The sequence below is a fragment of the Apostichopus japonicus genome, chromosome 4 (genome assembly GCF_037975245.1).
Source record: "Apostichopus japonicus isolate 1M-3 chromosome 4, ASM3797524v1, whole genome shotgun sequence".
NCBI lineage: Eukaryota > Metazoa > Echinodermata > Holothuroidea > Aspidochirotida > Stichopodidae > Apostichopus > Apostichopus japonicus.
Genome location: NC_092564.1, coordinates 4,152,521 through 4,165,604, shown reverse-complemented (window position 1 = coordinate 4,165,604; position 13,084 = coordinate 4,152,521). Strand labels below are relative to the sequence as shown.

General features: G+C 35.3%; 1 protein-coding gene and 1 long non-coding RNA gene across 3 annotated transcripts in view; one reads left to right on the top strand and one right to left on the bottom strand.

Moving 5' to 3' along the window:
- The window catches only part of LOC139966192 (uncharacterized), an 85,652-nt gene extending 75,029 nt beyond the window's left edge, over window positions 1–10,623 (top strand). For both annotated transcript variants that reach the window (XM_071968976.1, XM_071968978.1), the window contains exons 9-16: window positions 322–432; window positions 1,379–1,514; window positions 1,783–1,895; window positions 2,332–2,495; window positions 2,773–3,025; window positions 4,172–4,309; window positions 6,387–6,529; window positions 6,945–10,623. In XM_071968976.1, coding sequence (XP_071825077.1) covers window positions 322–432; window positions 1,379–1,514; window positions 1,783–1,895; window positions 2,332–2,495; window positions 2,773–3,025; window positions 4,172–4,309; window positions 6,387–6,523 — 1,052 coding nt within the window. In that variant the 3' untranslated portion in view covers window positions 6,524–6,529; window positions 6,945–10,623. The remainder of the gene's footprint in view (window positions 1–321; window positions 433–1,378; window positions 1,515–1,782; window positions 1,896–2,331; window positions 2,496–2,772; window positions 3,026–4,171; window positions 4,310–6,386; window positions 6,530–6,944) is intronic.
- Window positions 7,344–13,084, bottom strand: part of LOC139966203 (uncharacterized) — a 30,612-nt gene continuing 24,871 nt past the window's right edge. The window contains exon 2 of the long non-coding RNA XR_011792507.1: window positions 7,344–11,491. This is a non-coding gene — a long non-coding RNA (uncharacterized lncRNA). The remainder of the gene's footprint in view (window positions 11,492–13,084) is intronic.

Here is a 13,084-nt window from a genome sequence, read left to right as displayed (position 1 = left end):
CACATCCCTACATACATGAAGTAACTTAACAGTGCCTTATACGGGATGTAAAATTAGAAATAGATGTCTTTACAAAAACATGTGGGAACATCGTTCATCATCGGAGAGAAAGATATAATAATCCGCATATTAAATGGATGGATTCACATGAAATATTTGAATTGCGATATATTTGGGATGTTTGGTTCTATATTTAAAAAAATATTGAATAAGCGAGAAACTACATTTAAAGTGACATTATCATTTCTTAAGTAAGTGATACTGACATGTGAATGTTGGTAATAGCATATGTTTGCATTAATTTTGTTTAACCCTTTTTAGTGTGTTCCATGAACAAATGGGGTTATAATTGTACCAACGACTGCATATGCTTGAATGAGGCCACGTGTGATCCTTCTGATGGTAGTTGCAATTGTGCAGCAGGATACACAGGTGAGAAAAATAAACCTAAAGATAATAAATAGAAGAAATCAAAGACGTGATAAATAAAGTTGTCTTAGTGAATCAAGTCAGCCATTGGGTACAGTAATTTTTGTACTAAGGATATAGCAAAAATTCTAGTTATTTTTACAGACCATTTCATCAGCACTTTAAAGTGTCTTGTGTCTATATGTGAACAAAACATAGTCACCAATATTGTATTTTCAAATAGTTGTACATCGTTAAAGTACCATCAACTGATATAACGTACAGCGTTGCGATTTCTAGAATCAAAGTCTTGATTGTGTGAATATGCATTATCGACAGACACGGAATAAATAATAATGATTTTTCATCTCTTTCAATGAAACCCAGCCTTGAGTGCAACTGCATAACGTCTTTTAACTATGGAAGCGTTGAGAAGGACAGTGGGGTCATAATACAATTAATTTGAAGTGACTTATTAGATTATATATTTTTTGATCAATTTAAAGAGTTTTTTCTCTGTTTGTGTCTTTATAAAAGAAATTTGAGAAATCACCATTCATCATCAAGATTAAGAAATTTATGTATTTTGATCTAGTGATGTTGCTTTATAATTTATATCCACAGTAGGATGGTTTTCAATTAAAAAAAAATGAACAAATCTGATGTTAGGAATATCTAATCATTACATAACCAACTTGAAAAAAGTCCATTTTGACTGATTACATTCTTTCGTTCTATCATTAAAATATTAAACAAATAGGTATAGCTTCTGAGAATAGAAATGAAATAGTTAAAATCATAAGTCGTGATTTCTCAAAACAGCCTATCAAGTTAGTTGGGGCCCAAAACAGCCTCTGTATGAATACCATTTTACCATTGTGCAATATACTACACAACAATTTAATATTAGCTTAACTTGCACTCAAGAATCTTTATTTTTAGTGAGTGTTTTTCTTTGCATTTGACTCAGGGTCTGATTGTGGGGATACCTGTAATTGGAACAAATATGGGCCTGACTGCCAGTTTGATTGTCAGTGTGAGAATGCAGCTGCCTGCGATCCAGTTACCGGTGCCTGCAATTGCACTGCTGGGTTCAGAGGTCCCCTGTAAGTAAACATTCTAAAACTAAATTCTCAGTATCCCAATGTCTTCAGGATATAATTTTACCCGACAATTCATTATTTTGCAATAAAAGTCGGAATCTTCATTAACCTGCGCACTTCCCTAAGATAGCATCGTTATAGAATTATACTCATTTCAAATTTACAAATAACAAGTATATGGACGAAAGTCTTGTTCAGAAGCTGCTTGAACAATTACACAATACTGAAAATTGGTAATCACGTTGAAATTACTGGATTCGTTGTTTCACAGTTGTGTTGAACGTTGTCCAGAAGGGACGTATGGGTACGGTTGCAACCAGACTTGTCAGTGTCAACATAATGCAACTTGTGATTACATCGATGGCAGATGTTTCTGCTCGCCTGGTTAGTTTCCTTCTTTTCATTTTGTCTTCAAGACAATCAACATATTATACATATTCAAGTTTGAAGTTTTAATTAGCCAATTTAAAGCGTACAGCTTGAGGGCAGAAAGAATTAATCCTATGTTTCTTGTAACAATGATGTGGTTGATATATTTCGAAGGAAATATTCTTTGTTTACTGTTCTAAAACCATGAAATGTTCTTCAAACTGTGCCTACATTGAACGGCAATTCATTTACCATAGTCACGCGATCATTGTCGATAATGTATATTCGAGAAGAAATTACTAAAAGATGCCTGTTTGTGTAGCAGTATTTGTTGGATTCCACTTCAGAATATGAAGTGAAAATACCCTATAATCAATGTAACTCTGTTAAAGTTCCTGGTTCTGTCAATTTAGTTGATACCAAACTGTCCTGCATATTCTTCTGGTTTCAGGATGGCAGGGATTTCACTGTACAGAACCTTGTCCAGCCGACAGTTTCGGCCCGGGATGTAATGAGACGTGCTCATGCGTAAATGCTCAGTCATGTGACCGATACACCGGAAGCTGCAAGTGCGACATTGGTTATATTGGACAGACCTGCTCAGAACGCTGTGTGGTAAGGCTTGTAATCTTGATGAGGGATGGCAAGTGGAGGGGAAAGAGGTTAGGTATATAACCGGCATCTTTTGGGCCAGTTGTACATGGAACAGATGTTTGGTATAAAAGGTGGGTTCGTTTATATTGGTTCCTCCACTGAGATATTTTAATTTGAACAACTTAAATAAACATGAAATATTACTTAAAAATATTACGAAATGATATTGTGAGTAGTACTCCTTTTGAATCCAATCAATCATTATAATGATGTACAATATACGTCCATAATTTTTCAGAATGGTACGTTTGGACGAAACTGTAATCTGACTTGTGATTACTGTGTAGAGGCAACTGGGTGCACTATCGTGGAGGGCGAATGTCAGTGTAAACCTAATTTCTATGGCGTGCTTTGTAACAGTCCTTGTGAGAATGGATTTTGGGGAGACACCTGCAAGGAGCGATGTTCGTGTGACAATGAGGGATCTTGTCATCCTACAACAGGAGAGTGTATTTGTCCTCCTGGTTTTACTGGCGCACATTGTCAAAACTGTAAGTAGACAAGAATCATAATATTTTTCTTTGGATGACAACAAAGAACGTCTGTAGTAACACTAAAACCGAATAGTAACATTGAAGCTTCTGCACTGAGGAACATTGTAACAAACTGACCTCGTGACAAGGTATTGGTAGTATGTCCAACCACCTCTTTGTTCTAATCGGGTGGTATAATTCATTAATGTTTTTAAAGGAAGTAACTTTGTCATAAGTTCTTTAAAAATTTTTAATTTATTTTCCAATACTTAACCCATCTAATCTAGGCTAATACGGTGTAATAGATATTTAAAGTATGATAAATTTTTCCACATTTTTGTAAGAATTGCTATATTTAAAACAGAAAACACACATTTTTGCTTGAGAAAGTGCTAAGTTACAATGATCGTGACATAAACTATTTAAAATATTTTTGTCTAATACAAAATTTATGTTTGGCTGACGAAAAAGGAACACGTTGCATTCAACTCCCGTGTATCGTTTTTCGATAAGCCACATTTGAAGTTACCAAAAAGAAACCTGAAGCAAGCAAGTGTGATGTCATAGATGCACACTGAAAAAGTTGTTCATGTTTTTGTACATCAAGTATCTTCTTGAAATTCGGGATGCAATAACATATGAATACACTACACCTATTGGGCTATTAATAACTCCACATCCCCTAAAGCAAAGTTGAAACCCTGTTGAATTTGAATTATTCGATGTGCCGTTTTGTAATATCTACTATTTGTATGCAGCTGTCTACTTTATATAAAAAATGTAACCTGAATTTATTTTAAAAAGTCCATGTGAAAAACATCGGAATCGCTTTAGTGCTCTCTGTTTTTTGGTTATGTGACTTGCTCTTTGGTTTTGTTTGTTCTGAAATCTGTCTTTGCTAGAACAATGCAAAATGTTTTGGGAATATAAGAAATGTAGAAGTTTGCCGTCTCACTATGACTGCTTTAGTACTTTAATTAAATCACGATGCTTCAGTGTTCTGTTATATTGTATTTCTCTAAGTAGTGAGGCATATGATTCATTTCTGTAGTTAGTTTGAGATTTGCTAATAAAAACAGAAATATAACTCTCGATTATTTTAATATTGGTAAGCTGTAATGACTGCATCAGGTTCAAGAGGTTTTCTCGTCTTGCTTTTTTAAGATTGTACTAACTACACATACGGATACAAATGTCAGTACCAGTGTCCCAGCGATTGCATCTCAAACAACCAAACTTGTGATCCGGTAACAGGTGTTTGTATTTGCCCGGCCGGCAGGACAGGAGAAAATTGTAATGAAGGTTAGTCATTCTTGTGTTCTTCCAAATTGAAGGTAATTATCTGACCACTCTGACTAATATATGCACATTCCTGACCTTGTAAATGAGGCCCAGATTTTGGGATATGCCTCACGTAACATGCTGACATCCATTCCTATAAACGCCATTTATGATTTTACATAAGTCACTGATAAGGACCACAGCCACTCACTTGCAAGGAAAACGAAAGAGGTAGATATTAGATGATGATTGTGGTAAAGCAACATCTACACCAGAAGTTGCAGCCCGCGTCGCAGCCAAGTCGTCGAGACAAACCAGTGATGTGATTCACTACCTTATCAGGTCTCTCCGGATCAACAAATCAGATTCCTACCTACACAAACAGTCATGACTCCTTACTCAAAACATTATGATTCCGATCAGGCATAAACAAAATCTTTAACATTACTAGCTGGTCCTCGGAAACGGAAATCCATCAGCAGAAAGAAAGGTAACACTAAAAAGTGACCGACACACCAGTAAGAAACGAAATCGCAGAAGCAGAGAAAATTGAAAGAAGCAAGCAAATGCTATTCTTGCATTTGCTAAGAAATATTTAAAATCGCACACACCCAATCTAACCAAACAGAAGCAATTGGCTACTGAAAACAGGTCGTGCACCGAATTCGGCCGCTTAATAACGGAACTACTAAATGGTGATTCCGACTCCCGGAACAGGAAGTAGATCAGGATATTGTTGAGGGTCAAAGTCCTCGGAACGTCTAGAATAATCCATTATATTCACCGATTTCATGTTCGTGGTGTTGATGATTTTGTTCTGAAGTTTGTCTTTGTCAATATTACGCATAATTAACGCTGAATTCAGTACGTTTGGTTTGAGCTCAGATGGTGAGGATCTGTTGTCACGTGATAGAAAAGCAAAGAATTTGCCAATGTCCACACTTGATGGGACACCCCACTCAGTTAATATTACCTTGTCGTCTTAAGAAGTGGAACCCTCAGCAGATCGACTAGATTTGAAATCTCTTACTTAATGAATTGGTCCAAACTTTTGTATGTGTGTTTTTGTGATTCCCCCTTAATTTCTCCCAAACTTTTAGAATTTAGTAAATTAGTTCTCCTCTGTTAGCATGCGTCATCATGCTTCAAATTAAATCAATATCACAAGAAAGGAGGACATGTTTTTCGATCATAGACCATCTAGATAGCTTCGTTCGAAATCTCTCGATATTTTATATGAACCTCGATCAAAACTCAAATCAGCAGGCGATCGTGCCTTTTCTGTGTTTTCACCTCGTCTATGGAACAACACGGATATCACAATCAGACAGTCCACTTCTGTAAAGTCATTTAAAGTTAAGTTAAAAACCTCTATTTTTAAAGAAGTCTATGGGTAAAATTACATTATTATTTCCATTATTATTATAAGTCTAGGTCTTCTATTACAATTCTGTAAAGCGCATTTGAGCATCCCCCCATACCTAGAATTTAGAAAAACTGAATTATATATCAAAGAAATTATGCAACTGCCTTTGGAAAAGTGTATAATCTTTACTAAATCACTGCTTCACCAGTTGATTCACAATGTCGATATAATTTTTTTGGACATGAAGAAATGTATCTTTTTTCTATATACTTTTGAGGATGTCCAGTGAAAATATATGACTTTCTGTGTAAAATCGTCTGACAAAATCAAGGTTTCTTACTCAATGATGAGTGATGAAAAAGTAGAGCTATTCCATAACTACCAGTATTCGCAATTGAGTTCTGTTTGAATAACAATCAAGCTGTAAAATATTTTAATTTTTCCTGTAAACTATTTAATTTCCAATTGTCTCGAACGTTATAGTAAACTCATCTAGCTCTTTGGGAGAGTCGAGGTAAGACGGTATTTCCATTACAATGTTTTATACATATGTAATGATATTGAAGTACGTTTCCCAACTCATCTTGCAAAATTTTATTTCCACTTCACTACAACATTTTTACCGACTTGGATACGTAGAGAAATATGGACCTCAACTCAATTGCCCTGGCTTTCTGTTTCATACTTTAACGTATGGGCTTGTTAATGTGGTATATTATGTTTCTTTTCAAGGGGACACGAAAGATAGTGGTGATATTTCCTGGATGCCCTTTATGGCAGTTCTGTTTTCTGCTGGTATGATGTTGCTGGTAGTATGTATTGTGATTTACGTTAAAAGGCGAAATTATGCTGGATATTCACCTTTGTAATGAAAGGTAAGTTCTCAGCTGTCTGACGTACTGTCCATACTGTATCGCTTTTGTAAGTAGTTGAACAATGCTTTAAGATTCAAAATTGCAGCTCCCTGAGTATATCATAACAATGGGTATGAACTTATCTTCTTGTGTAGCGCTACTCCAAATTGTCTAGGGCCAAGTGGCTTTAGCCTCCATGAGCCCTAACCATCCTTTCGTCAGGCCTGAGTAGATTACGTGACATTGTAAATCATGGTTTGATAATACCAATGCAGGGGTTATCTTGTATCTTCAAATTATTAAAATAACACAACAAAAGCCATTTCCGCTGTAGAATATGAGCGTTTCTGTATTACATGATTATCCTAGTCAAACTTGCCGTTGTTGCAAACCACATTTTTACTCGTAAATAATTATGTATTTTCTGCTTTGGTAGGTACATCAAACGTCAATAGGCTGCACCATCTAGTCTTATCATAATGACCTCTGTAGATTCCTTGGCACTAATCGATGAAGCCATCATCAGTCAATGCCTCCAGAGTGACTCGATATGCTACCGATGCTGTCTACATCCAAGGGAAAAAATTTGTTTCTAACATACCGCTGTCATTTCTATATATATATATATATATATATACATATATATATACATACATATATATATATATATATATATATATATATATTATGAAACCTATGGGTGGAAAAGTGAATTTTTAATCCTCTTCTATTGTTAACGATCTAGTATGTTTTTATTTTTCTCAAGTGACGTGCATTCATAAAAAGCATGTGATGGATAAATGACATATTGCATAGACAAATCGGGTTATCCAGATTTGAACTGTTTTTGCCTGTCATTTGCATGCAGTCTGGAAGGTAAAATATATCAAGGTATAAAATGCTTAATAAATGTAGGGGTAAACCATTACACATGGGTTTATAACAGGGAATCATGTTCTCATAAGAAATATAAAAGTATGGATTGTTTTATTTAGACATTCAAATATTGTATAAGAGTAATTTCATATTGCATAAAAAATGCAGTTTTAAATCCTCGATGTGAATAAAGTATCCTTAGTAACTTTGTTTATGTTATTGCTATCTACACTGTAATTATCAAGTAACGTGAAGAGTATTTTAACCACCCCTTAACTAATATAAGCACCAGTCATATAACGAAACCGGACCGCAATAAAATTTCAAATGTGAAAAAGGCACTACGTAACCATGAGCGCTATTAACAAGCAACTAAGCAATGTCACAACCCATACCAAAACTGCTTTCGAACAAGATATGGCACCGCTACTTATATAAGTAGCAGTTCCATGCATAGTTGTATGCAACCTACACTAGGTCTAAACTGGTGGGATCATACTAAACAAATGACAAGCGAATGAACCACTGTCAGCACCAGACATTATAAAATGGAGGGGCGGGTAGGGTTGGAGTGCAAATGCACCTGTTGAAAGTGCACATCACACGAACATTTAAGCTGGTGAATATGTCCCTCCCCACGCCCACGCATAATATGTGATCCTAATTTTCATTTATAATATTTGAAGTTTTGCATGAAATTAAAAATTGTGCCTAGCTGTAATATTTTATGACCAGGGTTGCACAATGATGGTATGGATACGAGCGAGCGACCAAGGAATGGCAGTGGGAGTGAAATTATATGTGATCCTCTATTTTTTTTCATTAAAAGATAGTACCGTAGTACAGAGTGTATTTTAGACTCATGAAAGACGAACACACTCTAAACATCCTGATGAATATTGCATCCAACTTCAGGATGGCGTTCCCGAGATACTAATGATAATTGAAATTGTCACAGGTCGTACCTACGGTAAGCTGGACGCAAACCTGTGATGTTATAGTTGCACACTTGCAGCGAAAATGTTTTGGTTTACTTAATTGTTACAGGTTGTATCTACTGCTATGTATCCATGGCAACTGTTGTGATGCAATCAGTCTACTTACCTTCGTATGTCATGCATAATTTATTGGTCTCTTATCTATCGTTGGTATCTGCTTTGCATGTGCCGTTTAAATTGTAAGAGGGCATATAGGGAAAGGTGGTGGTTAGAAGCGGACACAATACGGAATCAAATAAACGGAGAGTAACCCTCAGTTCGACTTCAGATATTTTCCGTGTATACTTCTTGTACATCCCGTCACGCGTAACATTATGTTCACGTTATTATTTTAAACTTGGACTGGATGGGTTCGAAATTTAAATAAAGGATGTGACGGTAACATTATAATGACGATGGTAGTGTTGTCATACTGAGATTCATCGCAGTTGAATAGTTTAATTAAACTTTAAAAAACTAGAACAATGTTTTACTGTGCGCTTCTATGACCTAGATCCTCGTTGCTTCAAAACGTTGCTGCAAAACGTTTCAAATAGGAGTCGAATGCAAATATCTCCAATCATCTGTCATACGTGAGTTTTCCTCTGGACTGTCCGTGTGTGTCTTCTGTGATCTGTTTACAATACAATACATCTGATGATATGTATAATACTGAAGTTTTCCATAGGGATTGTTTAATCCCGTTCGATAATGATCATACCCTAATTTGTAGAACTTTTTAACCTCCCGAAGGTTAATCCACACTTTAATTGACGAAAGCCACCAGAATCCCCAAAGTGACCAAACATTCGACTATGCTTATCTATTTCCTAGACATTTTGTCTAGAAACATCAACTGTTGATTTTGAAATATCCGAATTTCTCCATTTTTGAGTTTGATTTCTTGTCAAAATTTTGAGCCTTGCTGTCAAGATATAAAATGATTCAAAAAGTATGTTCTTTGTAATTATTACCTTTTGGGGGAAAATTTCACCTAAACTGTAGAGATGTAGGTGTTTTGAATGACTTTTGTTGCCAAAATTCGGGACAGAATTTGAAAATTAGACTCATATCAATATCAGTACCTTTTACAAATTTCGGGGTTTCAGAGGATATGACACTGCATCTGTATGCGATGACAACTTAAACTTTCAACATCTGCACCCACGCTACTCCTTCCACAACGCACATCGTCAGGTATACTTCCTGTGAGTCCTGGTGGTCTATGGAGATAGGACTGTACGATCCCACGTGTTCTCTTGTAGTTATTTCATTGTATGCACATGATAGGAACACTCGCAATGGGAATGCTTTGAAATTGAACTTGATCTTTACGATATGGCTTTAGTTCAGTTTTAGAGTTTAAGCTGCATGACATGATCGAAACATGATTCATACGCAAACGAGGTAATCTACTACTTTTGAAATGCTATTATCGCTGTATGTGTACCGTTTACGGGGTTTCACACAGTTTGACTAGTCGGATTAGAGAAAATAGATTCTGTCATTCAGTGGTAATTTATTTACTTATTATTTATTTACTGATATTATAACCGTCAGCATTTCATTTCCTCTTTGGTTAACATTCGAGATGTTTATAGCAATTCAATTTACTAGTATCAATTTCGTTTAAGTTTACTTGAAATGTATATGTCAGAACTGATTTAGTATTGACATATGTAAACATAAACACAGCAAAAATTAAATGCTTAATTTAACACTAACACATCTGCAGTCCTGCATGTATGAAGATTTTGTGGAACATGCACTTTATGCAATTTATACGAATGAAATAACTACAATAATATCTCATATTGTTTATAACATGAACTAATTGAAAGAATTAAAATGAAGGGCAAATATACATAAATGGCACTCTCAAATCTCAAAACCGCCCGGGCAGATGCATTCCCGACTATATCTCAGCACAAGTAGAGCATTCGGAGGAACACTCATCGCCATAGTGTACCAGGTGGACATGCTGACAATTATTTAATAAAACCATCAAATATTTTTGCATCATATGTCTTGCTGAACATTTGATCCTTTATTGTAACCTTTCTACCAAGTTAAAATTGGGTAATTCTTTATTTCAAATCTCAAGATGGTAAACACATCCCATGACTATATGAGTAATTAGCTTGACTAGCTAAGTTTCGTTTCAAATAATGAAGTACACATCACAACTTAATCTATTTGGCTTTGACTGAAACATGTATAAGCGAGGAATGCCGAGGAATGAATAAAATGGACTCATTTGAACCAAGCTCTCTCATTGTCATTCACTCTTAACTCCATGAGGTATTTCAGTTCGATCAGTTGTGGTAGTATCGGAAGTAGCCCTTGGTAGGGTTGATAAATCGTTGAATCTATTATCAAAGCACTATCATCCACTCCACATCATTGTGCACAATAAGCTGACCTCCTAACAACAATACCCAATAAGAATGGAGTTTCTATTATATGTTATTTTATCCACTTAACTAGAAATTCTGCATTTCTACTGCTAATACTGTTATTGAGTACAATAGAATTGTTTGAATTTCTTGTGTCGTAGTATTTACTCTAAATCACACTCAAACTCAGAATGATAAAGATAACCACATAAGTTGACCAATGTCTATCACATTTGTGTATCGATCTTTAGTTAGTTGTCTTCAAAGTACGATGTAATGTGACCGTACTGCTTCGATATAACTCGAAAGTAATGTAACATTAACTTGTTAACGTAAGTTAATGGCAGTTTCACATTAGCGTAATCCACGCTAATTGGTTCACGTATGCAGCACTACTCTTCACAGCAAACACTTGAGAACGTATCTTGAAATATTTCAAAATATTAATCAACCAATAACCAATCGAGCAGCACCACTCAGGAGGATATGGCCATTTTTGCCCGAGTTCAGCCCGTTAACCTCAAATACGCGCGAGTAATGCAAGTGCAATAGCAGAGCCATGATTTTAAAGCCAATGATAATTTAATATTAATGAGATCAACTCACCCTCATCGCAATACTTGCCCCTTGTACATTGTCTGCATCACAATATCCTGTCACAGAGTCGCAAATGCCCTTGTTCTGACAGAGACAGGTTTCAGAACAGCCCGCACCGAACTTCCTTGTCGGACACTCTTTTTGAAAGGGGAAACAATTCAGTGAGAGAGAGAAAGCCGTTTCATCTAAATTTATATATTATTCAAACAAAATCAAATTATGGTATACGACCGATTTTCTTATAGACTGACTGTGTAGTAAACTTAGTCAAATAGTATTGTAAATGTAGATGCTATCATTGCAGCTAAACAAACTGATTAACAGAAAGGACACTTTAAATTGGCTGCAATTCATAACATTTATAGTCACATGTCTATGAAATGTAGCCTCAGAAAAATGTATTGAATATGTAGTTATTATCTAGCTATCAGGCTTCCACATATACATCTATACGTTATTCCTCCTCGATGTATTTTTTATGAATACCGGGTGTTCCATGCACCATTAGGAAAGACATAGTACAAATGCGGGAATGAAAATATAAACCTAGTATGACAACACGAAATAATAGCAGAACAGGAATGAGAAGGACAAACGTAGTAACCTATAAATGATATTTAACAGCTTAAATCAGAAGTGAAATCCCAAATGTAAAAAAGAATGATAGCAAATGAAATTATCTATGTGCTCAGTTGACATCATATTGACAGATTTTGAAATCGTAAATAACAAAAAAGAAAAGTAAAAGCCGTCAACAAAATTGGGTAGAATAAACTAGGAAGGATGACCAAACGAGTAATTAAGGAACAGTAGAAAATGTATGACTGCAGGACAATTTTAATGAGATCATATTGTTTTATTGAATGGTTCCAGATCATCTCATATTATTTTTTGACAATATTGTTGTTCCCATTCTTATGTTTATCCTTACCTCTTTTAGGTTTGACTGCTACGATTGATTTAATAAATTGAATTCTCTTACAAAGGCTCTTTTGTGGACACGAAGTTTGCTAGCAGGTATTTTTTAAATTTTATTTTCAGTTGAATTATTGTTAGAAATGATTTTGATTTATTGGAATACCAGGAATAATAAACAGGCCTTCCTTTTACGGCTCCTAAAATGGTGACTGGCGAAACCATACTTTCTACTGAAATAACTGGTGCAATACCCGGAAACTAGAAGCTCATATACGTCGAACGCGAAACTGCGTGGAACATTGTCTTGGGTATATTTCAAGCCTTCGGTTAGTGCATACCCACAGAAGTAAATTAAGTTGTTCTAATAAGAGTCAAAAGGTAAACAGTTCCGTGAAGTTTACCTAGGATCAGACGAGCGTATGATATCATATTGTTATAGTGAAACCAGATAAATGTAACGTCATATTGATATATATCGCCACGATATAAACATCATTACCCATAAATAACATCTCATAAGATCATATGATGTTTACTTCTTTCCACAGGAGTTGGCAATCATCAAAAGGCAGTAACTTGCACCGATGATTGCAATCACAATCAGACAATGAAATAGTTATACTTTTATACTGTATACTTACGTGCACTCTTAAACATGAGAGAAGCACTACACGGAAGGCACTGCAGTATGTTTGCAAAAGTAGCGTTGTATTTTTTTGGATGGTATGTCAACTCTAACTGTAAATTCGAAATTACGACATCAGCGGATTACATATAAATAACTCTAGCCAAAAGAAAAAATATATATAGTT